This window comes from Scophthalmus maximus, chromosome 1 (assembly GCF_022379125.1).
Source record: "Scophthalmus maximus strain ysfricsl-2021 chromosome 1, ASM2237912v1, whole genome shotgun sequence".
In the NCBI taxonomy this organism is placed as follows: domain Eukaryota; kingdom Metazoa; phylum Chordata; class Actinopteri; order Pleuronectiformes; family Scophthalmidae; genus Scophthalmus; species Scophthalmus maximus.
Window position 1 is genome coordinate 24,900,939 of NC_061515.1, and position 16,250 is coordinate 24,917,188.

At 44.8% G+C, this 16,250-nt stretch overlaps 2 protein-coding genes across 5 annotated transcripts; both read left to right on the forward strand.

The window, feature by feature from the left end:
- Positions 1-1,776: 1,776 nt before the first annotated feature.
- On the forward strand, positions 1,777-10,141 carry ddx4 (DEAD (Asp-Glu-Ala-Asp) box polypeptide 4). 4 transcript variants are annotated; one of them, XM_035623217.1, is made up of 23 exons: positions 1,777-1,872; positions 3,005-3,035; positions 3,170-3,218; positions 3,442-3,480; positions 3,565-3,612; positions 4,057-4,077; positions 5,800-5,859; positions 6,156-6,191; positions 6,277-6,303; positions 6,393-6,437; positions 6,561-6,593; positions 6,675-6,710; positions 6,787-6,825; positions 6,922-7,064; positions 7,322-7,474; positions 7,552-7,706; positions 7,816-7,945; positions 8,031-8,197; positions 8,299-8,444; positions 9,103-9,202; positions 9,279-9,549; positions 9,632-9,730; positions 9,837-10,141. In XM_035623217.1, the coding sequence occupies exons 2-23, from the start codon at positions 3,015-3,017 to the stop codon at positions 9,912-9,914; spliced, it is 1,896 nt and encodes a 631-aa protein (XP_035479110.1). In that variant the 5' UTR covers positions 1,777-1,872; positions 3,005-3,014; the 3' UTR covers positions 9,915-10,141. The 4 variants fall into 4 exon arrangements, with proteins under 4 accessions (XP_035479110.1, XP_035479120.1, XP_035479090.1 ...); XM_035623227.2 differs by having other exon boundaries at positions 1,845-1,868; XM_035623197.1 differs by lacking the exon at positions 1,777-1,872 and adding an exon at positions 2,573-2,640.
- A 995-nt stretch (positions 10,142-11,136) lies between these two features.
- Positions 11,137-15,944, forward strand: ccdc14 (coiled-coil domain containing 14). Its single transcript, XM_047336283.1, has 11 exons — positions 11,137-11,277; positions 12,178-12,233; positions 12,306-12,381; positions 12,520-12,592; positions 12,962-13,063; positions 13,715-14,164; positions 14,436-14,574; positions 14,665-14,744; positions 14,840-14,965; positions 15,135-15,237; positions 15,379-15,944. Exons 1-11 carry the CDS (start codon positions 11,254-11,256, stop codon positions 15,800-15,802), a joined length of 1,653 nt encoding a protein of 550 aa, XP_047192239.1. The 5' UTR covers positions 11,137-11,253; the 3' UTR covers positions 15,803-15,944.
- Positions 15,945-16,250: the final 306 nt, after the last annotated feature.

Genomic DNA, 16,250 nt, shown 5'->3' on the forward strand with positions numbered 1-16,250 from the left:
ATATATATATATATAGTATGATGCTGCATATGGTGTTGCAAACACCATGTGATGTAATATATGGATGTATGCCACTGTACATCTGTCAATGGAAGCCTTTTATCATCAGATTAAAAAAAAAATGTTTTAAACCTCTGAAACAAGCAGCATGTCTGTACCTATCGTTTACAGAGTGTACATGCCAGTGGAACAGTACCCAGAAAACAATCAGAGCTCCCGTTCTCATGATGTCCCCTATAAATGCATCTGCTATTGTGTTTTAGCGCTCCATATTCCCAAATATAATCCATCTCATTAAGACACCTTTCAAAACCTAGGGTCTCTGTGGGTTCTGGTGACCTCATGTGCAGTTGCCCATTTTAATCATTCAATTGAATTTGTGGTTTCCTTATACCGATAGCCCCAAACATTCCAGTCCGATAGCCCCCAATTAGAGTTCGACTTCTTATGCATTTGCATTTTATCCAGTCCTGGAACAGACCACAAGCTGTAGGATAGGACAGCTATACACACTCTATCACACAATGAAAGTTGCACTGAGAACTCTCTCACAGAGCCTAGCTGATGTATCAGTATAAGTGCCTATATTTGCCGCTATAAAAAAACTGTTCCGTAATACATGAACAAGTATGTCTGAAAGTTTGCTGTACAGGTCATTTGGATATAGCACTGTCATTACATAGTTTGTCCAGCAGAGAGCACTGTGGACCATGTGTAAAACACACAGTAGGTGGCCAGGAGCAAAACAGCTGAGCTGACAGGTAAGCCAGGTATGGAATTCTTTTAATGTAATATGCAGTTATAACCAATATCATTATCAACATTAGACTTGCAGTAAGTACAGTTAGTTGTTGTCATTTACAATGATTCTTAGATCCTCATCACATACACTGTAATAGCTAATAATACAAATTTTAAAAAGCAGTGCCACTGTGGGACATTTTAAGTAGCAGTCAGAAATGGACATTTGATAAAGTACAAACAAGCTCAGGAGGTTGTGAAACTTTCAGCTACTGCTATATGACTGAAGGCTTTATGGTTTTAGTAATCCCCAAACCCGGACTTTATCCAAGTAAGGCAAGAATACAGAGAGTAAAATTAAGATCTTTGTAAGAAGTAAAAAAGAAAAGTGTGCAGTGCTTAATAACTCGTGAGTATTTAAAAAGGTGCACATACTTGTCAGGATTTGTTGTGTGAAATCTTGTTTGAAAAGTAATTAATATATATGAGAAATAGTTTGAACTTTTGAAGTCAAAGGTCATAATTTGGAAAATTAATAAAGGGTGGTAACATAAAGAAGACAGCACGTTTCATCCGCATAGTTACGTGACAGAGAGGAACTTTATACGTTTTTGTGGAAAATATTTTGGACAGTGTGTTGACAGTGTGCAGGAAATATATGGCACAGAGATGGACATTTGACAAAAACTTTACGGTTAGGATACACAAAGTAAGGCATGCGGGAAGATGGACGAAAATTCATTCGGCAAATATGTGATTTTGGGGAGGACAATAGACAAATGGAACTACTTTTTCCATTTCTATTATTTTTTTTACTCTTAAGAACTTTACTCATCTGGGGAACAACAGTGTCTTATTTGAATATAAAAAGAGTTGTGACTATAAAATGAGGTCCAACGACAATCAAATGAATCAGATAAAATTGCAATCCACGGACACCACAGTTTATTAGTTTGCAGTTTGAATTCTCCTTTGGTTGTTTTCCTGAAAGTAGTCCCGTTGGGCGGGAAAGCAGCGGAACTGGCAACCCACGCTGGCAGGTGCTGCGCACACACTGCACACGGCCCTTGACTGAGAAGCGACCTGCGCCTCGAGGGAGACAACCACCGAATTCTATCTGGGAAAAGTTAGGTAAAGTACGGTTATTCATAGTTACACGTTTAGTCTTTGTTGTCGCTATTAGTTTATAAAAAACGAATTAAGAAATAAGTACATATACCAAAAATACACCAATTATTCTACTTTGCTATCCAGACATTAGCTCGCTCTGAGCTAATTGCATTCTGCGTCAGCTCCATGTTAAATTTCGTCCGTGGTTTTTTGAAAATTTGTGTTAAATTATTTTTATTTTATTGGTGTTCAACAGGTGCTCGTCCCGCGATCTATCACCGCGGCGTGCGTGAGGATTAGCCACCTTGCTAGCAAAGGTGTGGCAGCAACAACCCGAGCTACACATCGTTGTCTTTAATGTAATGGATTATACAGGCTCGAGGTTTTTTTTTTTAATGCCTAATAGACGAATCAACCAACAACCGAACAACAGCAACATGTTCGATGTCTGTCTTAGTTGTGTCAAACTTGTAGCTTCAGCTAAGGGCTAGCTCATCACGCGAAGACGACACCATGCCGATAGGTCTCGCTCAACACCAAAGTCTCGCGGTTGTTCGGCAACCGGCGTCCTCAAAACCTGTTCAACGGTCGATTGTTAGCGAATCAAAAGCTGTCGGGTAAAGACCATAAAATGCTTATTAAAATGTTTATACTAAACCTCTTCATTAACTATTTGATTTGCGCACACAGTGCTCACAGCAGTGGACGGCTATTCAAAAGCTGTTTTGGTAAATGCATGGGAGTTGATGGTGGAGACTCCCACACACTGCCACCCACTGGCCAGCCGCTGTAAGTGCGACACAAATTCGTCAAAAACCAAAATGGCCGACGGATGGTCAGAAATGCCGAGCAGCTCAGGGAAATCTTGCCAATCCCCCTATAAAAGCAAACCCCTCGCAAGTAAATTCAAATCTGGTAACATCCGAGGGGTAATGCAATCGTTCAAAGTTTCAAATATTTATTTAATGTTCAGAAGAAATTATGATTAATCCTCTGTGCACTAAATTGGACATCATTATCCACGACTATATTTCAACTACAATTCATGCTATTACTGTGACTTTCTTGGTCTTGGAAATATTCGATCAGCGGTCCCTGTTTTGGCAGAAGATTAAAAACACTTGTGATGTAGTTGTTTTTTTTTGATTTACAGGTTAAGAAAAATGGACGATTGGCAAGAAACGGTAAGTCACTCCACTAACAAAGCGCCAGAGAAAACTAGTTGTGAAAATTATGTCAAGCTTTGGACGGGAATCAGTCAGCCACACCTAATTAACATTTACCCATGATTATGATTAATATTAACCCATGATTATAGGAACCTTCTTCAGGTCCTGTAACAAATACCAGCCATGCCGCAAGTGAAGGTACGTTGTGTCTCTGTGCACAAATTATCCTGTGATGATTTTTAGGCTTTAATCGTGCCTGTACTTCCACATTCAACATGTAAAATTGAATAACGCCTGCATCTCCTGAAATCACCTTCTTACACTGAGCATAAAGGGTGCAGGCTGTAAGAAATGATTCCTGAACTTTAAAGTTATATGGGTGCAATATTGGAAATGGACTTCTTGTGTTCAATCCCACAAGGAAACTCCTGGAACTCTGATGGTGGTGAATTTGGAAAGAGTAAGTGGAAAAAACGGACAAGCAGTGATCATGTCTGCCCAAGGTGACGTTGATGAAGATTGGCTTTTCTGTTTCACTCTCCAGGCCGCTTTGGAAGAGGCAGAGGCGGACGAGGAGGCTCCTTCTCCTCAGGTGTCCATTGATCCCATGTTATTGAACTAGTAGCAAAATGGTTGTTGAGTGGAGCGAGTGTAAGATGACGTCAGTTGCGAGATGTTACTTTGGCCTCTCATTAACTCGTGATTCCTGACATTTTACAGACTAAAAAATAACTTAAAATTCTGAAAAGACAGGTGTAAAATTTCACTGACCTTGTTTATAGCTGCATGAACAGTGTGCAAAATTGTATCTAGGTGTAAAGTCACTCGACCATTTGTTGTTGCATTCACTAAACTGAATCTAGGTTGTCCTTGGTGATCATAGAAAATCCTAACCATGAGTTGTAGTATATGGGGTAGTGTGGCTGTGAAATGAGGCCCTGTAGGAGTTAGAACTAAAGCATAGATGGAACGATGATGACCTCCATTTGCATTAAAGAAGGAATATAACTTTGCTGCTCTGCCCATTGTCTTTTAGGTGGTGATGAGAATGGGAGTGGTGAGTAGTGACAGTATTACAGTGATGGGTGTCAGTAAGAAGCTGCTCAGTCTAAGGTTGTGTGGTATCTAATTAAAAGTCATATAGTAGGGCATTTGAGGGAACTGCCAATCACTGCTATACTGTTTCCTGCCACTAGATGGCTCCAGTGCTTTTCATTTGTGATTTTCCCTATAGTGTGCATCTGCATGTCATTTTTGTTGTCATAAAGCACCATTAGTAGTTTTCGTCCGATATATCGGCTGATGTTTGCGTTTTTTACGTGTATTGGCATCGGCCGATGCGCGGCTGCTACGTTCGTCGATAGTTTTTTTTGGGAGGGCAGATCCGGTCGCCAATCGTGCCCGGCCCCGCTCTCTCCGGAACCATTTAGCCAGCGCTGTCGGGGTGCCTCTGCCCTAGGCTGCCGCGCTGCACGCCCGCCGGGTACCCAATTCTCTCCTCTCCTCTGGAGAGCCAGAGGGGGATTCAATATCTCCCACCCCGCTCTGCCGCCGCTCCTCCTCCGACTTCTCGGTGGCTCCGGCCGGCTTAGTCGTGGGTCGCGGTGGACGGAGCACCCGGTGGGTTTGTGTCTTTATCCTTTTTCTCCAAACCCTTTGCCTCGTGGAAATTTACTTTTTAATCTCAGGGGGACCGCCACCGCTGGACGGGCGCGAGGCTCGTGGTTGCTGTTTTACGCATCCTCCAAATCCTCACGCTCTCTCTGCTCGTCGGCTGGCTCTTCTCCCCTTGTATCCTCCTTCTCTTCCCCTCTCTGCTTCGGCATGCTGGGACTGGCGGCTCCCCCCGTCGGGCCCCGCACAGAGTTGGGCGCGGCTGCCGGCGGACTTTTTTAGTCTCCGCGCTGACCGCGCCGCAGGCTTTGCGCAGGGGATCCCTTTAGTGGGCGGACGAGTCCAGGTGCGGTGGGAACTCCCGAGATGCTCCAGAGAGACGTGAGCCCTGCTCCCTCTACCCAGGGAGGCAAGCCACGGCCTTGGCCATAACCCCACTTTGACTAAGACCTCAGATCAGACGAGACAACCCGCTGAATTTAATTCTATTTAACTATAAAATTGAGGGAGCAAAAGTAGTGTCGGCTCCAAATATCGGCTCAAGAAAATTGGCAGTCCGTATTGGCTAAGGCTGATGAAAAAAAAATCGGCATCGGCCCTAAAAAATCGGTATCGGTCGATCCCTAATCATTAGCTGCATGTTCTGTATGAAATGTAGTTTTTCAAATTAAGTTTATCATTATTTCCACACGTTCCAGTTGAATTCTCTGAACTGAATCAGAAACAGAATCACAAACATCTTTTGACAACAAATAAAAATCCTGAGTTAATACCACTTCACTCTTACTTCTGAGGAGAAGCCGTCGGGTGATGCACGATTATTCTCGTCTCTGTCTTTTTTGACAGGTTATTTATTTGACAAATGACATAGTTTGCAAAAAGTTGAGTCATCACTTTCATAGCATCTTCAGCCACAGACAGCATTCAGTGCTGGACACGCTCTAAATTTCATTATATTTACGCACTTATAGTATGTTTCTTCTGACAAAAGCCTCTGCTAAATGAATGTGATGTGATGCACATAATTTGCAGCTGAATAATTTTATAATGGTAATGAAACACGAGCTTTCAAATTTGATTCAGTTTTTGTTATTAGCGTTCGCTATTACCACTCAACCCTATCCCTGTCTTTTGGGCTACTGATCCTCCATTTTGTTCTTTATAGATAACGACAGCTGGAAAAATACAGGAGGAGAGAGTGGTGGTTTCCGCGGTAGAGGAAGAGGTGAGACATCACAGAGCTTCACAGACTTAACTCAAAATATGATGCATTCAAAAAATTGAATGTGCAGCTGAAAAGCTGCATTGAATATCAAACTACTTCCTCGGAGGCTTGAAAGGTGAGAATTCAAGTCGAGTCACAATGGTTTCTAACACTGTTTCACAGAGGGGGAAAGTAGAAAAAGCATTCAAAGAAACTTTTCAAACCATAACATTAACCATGAAACCTTCCAAAAAGATTGAAGATCAAATAAAATAGAATTCTCTGAAGTTGTTAATGATGACATTTTTTTTTGTCAGGGCGTGGCCGGGGGTTTGGCAGAAGTGATACAACTGGTAATGTCACGTTTGTTTCTGAGACAACTTCAGTCCAACGAAAGACCTTTCAGCAGACTTAATGTGAACTCCCTTGATTTTACAGGAGATGATGATGGAGATCGTGAAAATGGCAAGTGTATCTTCTTTTCTTTTGTTCGTCACACCACATTCACACTAAAACAGGCCTGAATGTGTAATTCCACTGTATGTTGTGAACAGGGTTCAGAGGCAGAAGAGGCAACCGAGGAGGAGGGTTCAGACAAGGTATTGATTAACAGTCCTGTTATGGTGAAGTGGTTAGTTTTCTACTGTTCAAAGAAATGTGTTGCTACTGAAATCATCAAGTCTTTACTTGAATTGTGATTAATGGTTGATGATGTGTTCAAGGTGACCAGGGTGGCAGAGGAGGCTTTGGTGGAGGTAAGTTAACAACCATAGATCCTGTGGAACAGTGATTGTTTTTTCCCTCCATGTTAGTAAATGTGTCTTGTCTCTTTGCAGGTTACCGTGGAAAAGAAGAGGACATCTTTGCTCAAGGTTTCAGTAGTTGTTTTGATCATTTACTGACTAAAATTTTAAACATTTCACTGATCTAACTGTTTATGTGATACAGGAGATGATTCAGGAGAGAAGGATGCCAGTGAGGCTGAGAGTAAGTAAAGGAACTTTACCATAAATATATTGAGCGGACGTACAGTATGATAAAGTCTCACCTACCTCCCCCTGAATCATTTCTCTTCTCCAACAGGGCCACGGGTCACTTATGTTCCACCAAGCCTTGCTGAGGATGAAGACTCAGTCTTTGCCCACTATGAGAAGGGCATCAACTTTGACAAGTATGATGACATCATGGTGGACATCAGTGGAACCAACCCACCAGAGGCCATCGTGGTAAGAAGTGCTGACTTAATCATTTCATTATTATTTAATTTTTCCTGAGTTTTGTGGCTAATGGGATAGTTCATATTTGTTAATTTAACAGTACACCGTATGGTCTGAATAAAACTTTTCTGCATCCTACCAAATGATGAAATAAACACAATTTGAATTGGATGGTTTTGGACGATGGGTGTTGTGTTGTTGAACCAGCCCGCTGATTAAGTGAACAAGACTGAAGTGTCCATGTTTGTCCAACTTGTTGTGTTCAGACCTTTGACGAGGCCAAATTGTGCGAGTCCCTGAGAAAAAACATCACCAAATCCGGTTATGCGAAGCCGACCCCTGTGCAGAAGCACGGTATACCAATCATCTCTGCTGGCAGAGATCTCATGGCCTGTGCCCAGACTGGATCCGGTAAAACGGTGAGATGAGAGCGAATTGACCCCTGACCCGTAAGTTTGCATGTGGACAGAGTTTAAATGTGTCCTCCCTCCTCCAGGCTGCATTCCTGCTCCCCATCCTGCAGCAGCTGATGGCAGAAGGAGTAGCAGCCAGTCGCTTCAGTGAGCTGCAGGAGCCTGAAGCCATCATTGTGGCCCCGACCAGGGAGCTCATCTGCCAGATCTACCTGGAAGCAAGGAAGTTTGCCTTTGGGTATGACGTAGACTATGCCTCAGATAAAGGATCATTAAACACTGCAATGGCCCAGCAAAATGTTTGTGAGATGATGATTGAAATGGTACATCTTCTTGATATATTGAAGGACATGTGTGCGTCCAGTGGTGGTTTATGGTGGCGTCAGCACTGGACACCAAATGAGAGAAATAGAAAGGGGATGCAATTTACTGTGTGGAACACCAGGGAGGCTGTTGGACATGATTGGAAGAGGAAAGGTAAACAAATTCAGCACTTTTGGTTCTTCTGTCAGTTGAAGGGTTAAACATGTAACTGGATGGTGTGTTTGTGTGTGCGCTCCAGGTCGGGTTGCAGAAGGTGCGCTACTTTGTGCTGGATGAGGCCGACCGCATGTTGGATATGGGCTTTGAGCCGGACATGCGCCGCGTGGTGGGCTCCCCTGGAATGCCATCCAAAGAAAACCGTCAGACCCTGATGTTCAGTGCCACCTACCCTGAGGACATCCAGAGGTCTGGACCCAACTCAGCCGCAGCTTTTACTGTTCTAATTGCTGTTGTCTACGCAAGCTGTGTTGTTTGTTTGCACGATTGCTGAAGAATGATTCTTACAGGATGGCTGCTGACTTCCTCAAGACGGACTATTTGTTCTTAGCTGTGGGCGTGGTGGGCGGAGCCTGCAGTGATGTAGAGCAGACATTTGTTGAAGTTACTAAGTTCTCCAAGAAGGAGCAGCTCCTTGACCTCCTGAAAACCACAGGTACATTTTTATTTTATTAATTTATTTACTTTACATAAAGAATTGTATACGTTGCTACGATGAACCCTCTGCATCTTGTGTAAAGGCTGATGCATAGAAGCTCTACTTTTGACCACTGAAAACTACAATGCAGTCTTTTATTTAATTTCTAAAACGATCTCATCCGCACTCAATATTTATCAATAATTCTCATGATCATAAATGACAATCGAGTCAGACTGAGCTCAACATACAAACTGCTTCCTTCTGTTTTTGGCATCACAAAGCTGACATCACATGTTCACAGTACTTGGTTCATCAGAAAGAAACTTCATGAAATGTCACTGCTTATTTACAGTACATCCAAAGCCTGAGGATAAAATCTGATAATTTTTTCTCCCCTCCTGTTTTCAGGGGTTCTGATGATGTTGTTAGTGATTAGCTGTGTCTAACTGAGTCGGCTGATGACAGCAGTTGGTTCGGTATACTCAGGGCGGTTGCTTCCCAGGTGTTGATCAACAGCCGTGTGTGTGTGTGTGTGTGTGTGTGTGTGTGTGTGTGTGTGTGTGTGTGTGTGTGTGTGTGTGTGTGTGTGTGTGTGTGTGTGTGTGTGTGTGTGTGTGTGTGTGTGTGTGTGTGTGTGTGTGTGTGTGTGTGTGTGTGTGTGTGTGTGTTGTAGGAACAGAACGCACCATGGTGTTTGTGGAGACCAAGAGACAGGCTGATTTTATTGCCACGTTGATGTGCCAGGAGAACGTTCCATCTACCAGCATTCACGGGTAAGTGGCATCCTCCCGACTCTGCTCCATTTGGTTCTCTTGCACGTGGATAAGGTTTTTCTGTGTTGTGTGGCAGTGACCGTGAGCAGCGGGAGCGAGAGCTGGCCCTGATGGACTTCCGCTCTGGTAAATGTCCAGTCCTGATCGCAACCTCTGTGGCTGCCCGGGGCCTGGATATTCCAGATGTGCAGCATGTGGTGAACTTTGACCTCCCCAACAACATTGACGAATACGTTCACCGCATTGGGAGAACTGGCCGCTGTGGCAATACTGGGAGGGCGGTGTCTTTCTTTGACCCGGATGCAGATGGCCAGTTGGCTCAGTCCTTGGTCACAATCCTGTCTAAGGTAAGATGTTACTTGTCACTAATGAACAATAATATGAATATTCATACAATTTATGCTCTACAATGTTTATTGTGATTGACAGGCCCAGCAGGTTGTGCCCCCGTGGTTAGAGGAGTATGCGTTCAGTGGCCCCAGTAGCTCAGATGTCAAATCCTCCTTTGCCTCCACAGACTCCAGGAAGGTAATGGGACTATGTTTTCTGTTTCATCGACTTTGACGGTGTTTGATTCTCTGCAGCCTGTGTTGTCAGTGTGGCTGACTGTCCTCACTCTGTCCTCTGTCCCCAGGGAGGGTCCTTTCAGGACAACACTGTGAAGAGACAGGTGGCAGCTGCGCCTGCAGCCGATGAAGAAGAATGGGAATAGAGCTATTCTTATTATAACGATTATTTCAGCTGTACACCTCGTTGTAGTTTTATCACTGGTTTTGTTTCAAAATAGAAAATGTCAAGTGAAATGTTAGCCAGCATGTTGTGTTCACTAACCAGCATGTTGTGAAAAAGCTTTTGTTTTTTTAATTTATTTTTTATTAATCTCTTGACTTCTTCAAAATGTTCATGTCTGGAGGGACTAATAAATGTGTTCCAAGCAAAGCCTTGTGAAGCGAGTCTTTCTCAAACCTGATGAATATGTTTTATTCTTGCACAATCGTAAAGGATTGAATGGAATGAATATTGATGATCAAATCTACAAATTCCATAATCAAGTTCATATGGTAGAACACAACTCATTACATTACAATAAGTGTGGGATTGGAGTCATTATACCACATCCATAACAAAATTAAGGTTGGAGGTATTGGGACACTTGCCATCCTTTTATAACTTCACCAGAAAGTAGATCACTATTTCCAAAAAGAAAAATTATGAAAAGAAATTCCCAATCCTTTTCTCCATTTGATCGACATTTAGTTTTCAATTTTCTCAGTGTTGTATTAGTAGTATGACAACAGAAGTTTACTTTTAAAACGTTTTCTTTTATTTGCTCCCAAAGTCAAATAAACTCATTTGAAAATTCTTTCTACACAAACGATTGAGGCTTGAATTTGTTCTGCGGAGACTGTCCCAGTGAGGATTTGTTTTTCAGTTGTCCACGTGCTTCTGTTTAAATGATATTTGCACAAATCTTTTGCTAAAAAGGACATGATCTAATTTATGAAGAAGTTGGATGTAAACCTTTCTGACACTGTCAGTCTTGTGGTTATTCTGGGAAAATATCATAACCAATACTTTGTAAGTGGAATGTGTTTATACATAACTTTGTCAACTACTTTAAGTTACTGAAAAGTATGTGGGAAATGAACAAAAGGTTAAAAAATAAAAGTAGTGTGTACATTCATATCTTGGTCCTTGACCTGTTTTTAATGTTCTATACCTTGCTTTTTGATGTTTTTTCTTTATTGTTATTTTTCATTTTAAATCCCTAGCTACTCCTGTTTTTATAAACGTCTTCTCCGCTCCCCGGTCTTGTTTTGTAAACTTTGGTTAATGAAGTTACGAAACAAAATTCGATTGGACAAACGCTTCCTGGTTCTGTAGCGTCGCCCACGGCACGCTCCTTTTTGATTGGTCGGCTGCATGTTCCCCGTTTCAAACTTGTGTTTCAACCCGGAAGCTGCTGTAGAGATGAAGGACACACTTCGGAGCTACATGTCAAAGTGGACAGGAGAGAGAAGTCACACAGCAGCGGCGAAGTGTCGTTCACAATGAGAGCAACAGCCAAACACAAGGTAAGCTAGCTGATAGCTTGTGTGTGTGTGTGTGTTTGAAAATATCCAGTTTACATTCCATTTAGCCTATCTGATGTCAACGGGAAGGATTTCAGAGGTGGTAACGTTTGATTTAGATTTAGATATGTCGCCCATTTCTTTATTTGCCCTAAAGCCAAGTTTGCTGTGTGTTCTGTGAAATGTTCTAAAACTGGGGTAAAATGTTGGCCATTCAAAACTAATACAAAAATAACAATATGTGATGTCACTGCATATTCTCTCAGCACGTCCCTGGTCAGTGACCAGCTCAGTGAACACCGATGTGATGCGTTTACAAAGTAAATTGCAGCGCTGTAAGTTTTGTGTAATATTGTTGTTTATGTGAATTCTTCCTGCTCATGACAGTTGCCACAAAACCATCTCTCAACATGGAAGTATGAATTACATATCGCATCATCGTCGCCGAGTGCATGTTGAGGCCCAGCAGACCCCCTCACTCTCACCAATATCAGTCCCTGATGTTTTTCATCAGCATTCATGTCCTGAATCTCCCAAGGGGCTGTTGTCCTGAGGACCCACAATTCAACTGCCTCAGCCGATCAGCGTTTGTCGTGTCATTATAGAGAGAAACCCAAACCCAGGACAAACTGTTGCTATCAGGATATCAGGATCCAGATTCCTGGACCTGCCCCCTTTGTCTTGATCCACGCCCCAAATGTAATGGGTTCTTTCTCGCCACGGGTCCCATCCTTTCAACAAGTTTTGCGGAAATCGGTTCAGTAGTTATTGAGTTATCCTGTTGACAAAAAAAACAATGGACAGGAGCGAAAATATACAAAACATAACCTCCCTGGCGGAGGTAATGATGAATATGCTGAATTATCCTTCAGCAGTTTGATATGTGTTGGTTGCGAATGGCAGGTGGTGACATCAGGGAGGCTGACGGGAGGGGTCAAAGTGCAGCCGGCCAGAAGACAGTGAGTACCCATGGCCTCTTTATCCTCATTCAAACGCACTGCAGCTCACTCTCATCCAACTTGTCTTGTTAGAGGGACTCCAAATCCAGGGCCGCCCGCCCGCCCCGAGCCGGCCTACTCTCTGCACTCCACAGACGCAGAGGACCAGGTGAATAAATTGAGCAGATCTGTAAACAGAAAGATAGCCACGAGCGGACGAATCGAGCAGAATGATGATGTGCACGACCACAGCAGCAATGGCATGTTGAACAGATGCGGGCGTCACAGCTTTGCTCTGTGTCCTCAGGTCACTACTCTCCACGAGGGTCTGGACCGCTGTGCTGCCTTGCTGGGTGGCATCCTTCAGGCTGACGCGACAGGTCAGATGAGTTTATTGACCTCAGGGTCATCGACAGAACAACCAAGCGTTTGTTACAAGCAATTTGAAATGAGTAGTCAATCAGTTGATCAGTCGATTGAGAGAAAAGTGATTAAAAAACTACTTTTATAAGCCTATATTCGAGCAAAAACACTGACCACCGTCAGAACTTCTCAGCTCTTAGCATTTCCCACTTTTCTCTGTTTCCTACTGTATCTGTTTTTCATTTATGCTGTTAGATGTGTGGTTGGATAAACATGACTGAAAGTTACTTAATTACAAGCAGTATCTTTTACTCTTACTGTCTCGTATGATTAATCAGATGACACAAAATCATATTCTATCATAATTGTGTGTGTGTTTGTGTTAGCCTCACCAAGCGTTCCTACACCAGTGACGTGTGGAGCAGCCAAAACAAGACCATCCACCTCACTTGGGAAGAAGCCCATGAAGAAAGTACCTAAAATGACAGGTGTGTGTGTGTGTGTGTGTGTGTGTGTGTGTGTGTGTGTGTGTGTGTGTGTGTGTGTGTGTGTGTGTGTGTGTGTGTGTGTGTGTGTGTGTGTGTGTGTGTGTGTGTGTGTGTGTGTGTGTGTGTGAGAGTGAGAGTGAGAGAGTGTGAGTGAGTACATTAAATCACACGGCAAAACTTGGGCTGCAACTAACGATTGCTCTCATTATCAATCAAACTCGATTATTTTCCATGATTAATCGTTTGGTTGTCTGGGACATAAAATGTCCATCGTGTTTCACCACACACAAGATATTTAGTTCACTGTTATAGAGGAGCAAAGAAACCAGAAATATTTTCACATTCAAGCTGAAATCATAGAATTTTGACTATTTTTTTTCTCATTGAATCGTTTATCTAAATAGTTGGGGATTAATTCCTCATTGGCCTGCTGTTGTACTTTATTAGGACGCCATAACGTATCACAAAATATGTAATTTTGCTACTTGTGCTGAGCTCCCAGACTTTGCATATAAAGAGTAAAATCAGCAGACATTGATACAGTGGTTGTGGGACAGATACAAGTGGGGATGCCTCAGAAACCGTTAGAGGTCTGAAGGTCCTCTCATAAATCTGCCCTGTTGTTTCCAAATTTCTTCCCTCCACCTCCAGTCCAGAGGAACTCTCCGTCCTGCCCACGAGCAGCAGGCGGCACCACTCCGAGAGCAACACACGCATCTGGCTCTCCTGCTGCACACTCAGGAGTGAAGCTGCATCCACCTCAGGGGCACACCAGAGTCCACGTCTCCCCAGCCCAGCCCCGCACCTCCGTCCTGCAGCCTGCGCTGCAGTCGTCTCGTCAGCCGGGGCAGCAGCCGCCTCCCGGTCAGACAGAACCCTGCCCGTCACACACGCACTGTAACGCGGAGGAGGAGGAGGAGGAGGAGGAGGAGGAGTGTGTCCCGGTGAGAGACATCGATACCCAGCACGCTGCCACACGCACAACTGGTGGACACGGCTGTGCCATGGAGGTGTCAACCATCCGTCAGGACACACACTGCGAGGGAGTGAAGACAGTTCAATATCTGCTGGGAGAACTCAAGGCTCTGATCACCGGACAAGGTAACGTGTCCAATTTGATACAGTCACGATTCATATTATGGTTTCATGAGCTCAGCTGTTGGCCTGATGTCAGCTCTGATGTAAGCCCTGACAGATTGTATTGGACTGAATTGGACTAATTGAAAAACACGGCAGACATTTTTCTATATATAATAAAATAACATCAGATAATTGGATTCGTCACATGTTGTTGCATCGGACTTTGCCTTTCTGTCCCACTACAGAGGGGTCACAGCTGACAATTTATAACCCTGTGTGTCCGTGTGTGCAGGCAGTGTTGCAGAGAGGCTGCTCAGTCACCTGGAGCAGGCCGTGTCCTCACCGCTGCTGAATGATGGCGACTCAAACATCCAGACTGAGAGTGTTCCAGACATGACGTCGCTGCACCGCCAAAACGTTCAGCTCCGCAGGTAGACCCTCACCACTGATGTCTGTGAAAACCGTGTGTGTGTACCCACATAAGAATGTTACATTAAGAAAAGTGTGTGTGTGTGTGTCAGGCGTGTGCAGATTTTGAACCAGCAGCTGAAGGAGAAAGAGAAAGCTGAGAGACGACAGAACATGGATAGCAACTCAGAAGGTAAAGTGTGCGCATGCGTGCGTGCGTGCATGTCCCTTTTCAAGTTCTCACTCAGCAGTAGGTGTGAATCCTTAGTCTGGTGCGTGTCTCCACAGTGGCGACTCTGCAGGAGGAGGAGCTCACCGTGGCTCAGTCCCGGCTGCAAGAGCTGCGGCGCGACGTCACAGAGTTGCGTACGGGCCTTCAGGACCGAGAGGCCCAGAACGCACTCATCCGGACAGGTTTCTGAGATCCACTTCAGTAATATCATTAGTGGCAACCGGCTAGAAGGTAGTCTTTTTAAGCATGTCTGAGTTGCTGATAAAAGGCCTGGGCGGAGAAGCTTGGTGAGGGGGTGCGGCGCCTGGTCACGTCGGGCCCCATGCGCTGATGTGCCGGGTTTGTGTGCAGACTTGGAGGCGACGCGAAGCCGGCTGGTGGACGCGGAGCGAGAGAAGAGTGAGTTGGCCGCACTCGCCCAACAGAGACTGGAAGAGATAGGGCGCCTGAAGAGGTGCGTGTTTCCACGTTAATATTTGTGTGTGTGATGTAGAGGAGTACAAAATATTAGTGCTCAAGGTACCAGTCTCCTGTAGAAGGAATGTGAGCGTGGCAGATCACTGGGAGAACTTCACCTTCTCTGCCCTTGTTTCAGGATGCTCCAGAGCCGCAACTCATCGGAGTGTCCTGCAGCAGCTGACACGCACCAGCCTCCCACCGAGCACGTCGCTCGGTACCTGATGTCTCTCGGCCGGCTGGGTCCCGCGGCCGCACAGAGGGAGAGCGGCGCCGCGGTCCACTTGTGCGACGTCCCACCCCAGCGGGGCGACACACCCGCAGACCCCCCAGCTGCTCCCGTCGGCCGGTCACGCTGCCCGGGCGAAGTGCAGCCGCGCGGTTGGCGGGCGAACTCCACACTGTCCCAGTGCGATGTGGAATCTTTGTGGTCCGACTGGAGCGCGAGGTCGGGGTCGACCTTCGACACCCGGGACGAGGCGGCATTCCGAGACGGCCTGGCAGCCCTGGATGCGAGCATAGCCAGTCTGCAGAAGACGATTCAGCTGGATCTGAGGAGGTGATCCCTCCCCCGGCGCCACATGAACTACTCTCCTCGTGTTTTCATGAAATATACTGCACAAGCCTCCTCTGTATCTTGTGTTTAGCTCTTTTCGATCATTTAAACTGTGACATATAAGATTGGAAATAAAGGATTTTACTAAATACGTGTCTAGGCTGTGATGTAAACATGACGGGCAAGGTGGCCTCCTGGCTGGGCTTTTAAAACCTCTTCTCTCAAAGGAGCCTTTCTTTTGAATTCAAACATCACGCAGCACCACGCTGGCAGTGGCTCAGGAGCGGTGGGTCGTCCACCAACCTGGTTCCTGGTTCCAATCCAGCAAACTCTCCCCGGTCCACATGCAAATGTGTCGTTGGGCGAGACATTGAATCCTGAAGTGCCTCTGCATGGTGGCTCTTCAGCAAGTGTATGAATGGGACAGTGCGGTGAACAGCAGCGCTGTGTGAATG

Excerpts from the sequence above, each read along its gene's own strand:
- ccdc14 (XM_047336283.1), top strand. The coding sequence starts at position 11,254 with ATGAGAGCAACAGCCAAACACAAG. Across the intron at positions 12,382-12,519 it reads CCACAGACGCAGAGGACCAG|GTCACTACTCTCCACGAGGG; the intron begins GTGAATAAATTG and ends CTGTGTCCTCAG. Across the intron at positions 14,575-14,664 it reads CAAAACGTTCAGCTCCGCAG|GCGTGTGCAGATTTTGAACC; the intron begins GTAGACCCTCAC and ends TGTGTGTGTCAG.
- ddx4 (XM_035623197.1), top strand. The coding sequence starts at position 2,588 with ATGGGAGTTGATGGTGGAGACTCCCACACACTGCCACCCACTGGCCAG. Across the intron at positions 7,707-7,815 it reads GCAAGGAAGTTTGCCTTTGG|GACATGTGTGCGTCCAGTGG; the intron begins GTATGACGTAGA and ends GATATATTGAAG. Across the intron at positions 8,198-8,298 it reads TACCCTGAGGACATCCAGAG|GATGGCTGCTGACTTCCTCA; the intron begins GTCTGGACCCAA and ends TGATTCTTACAG.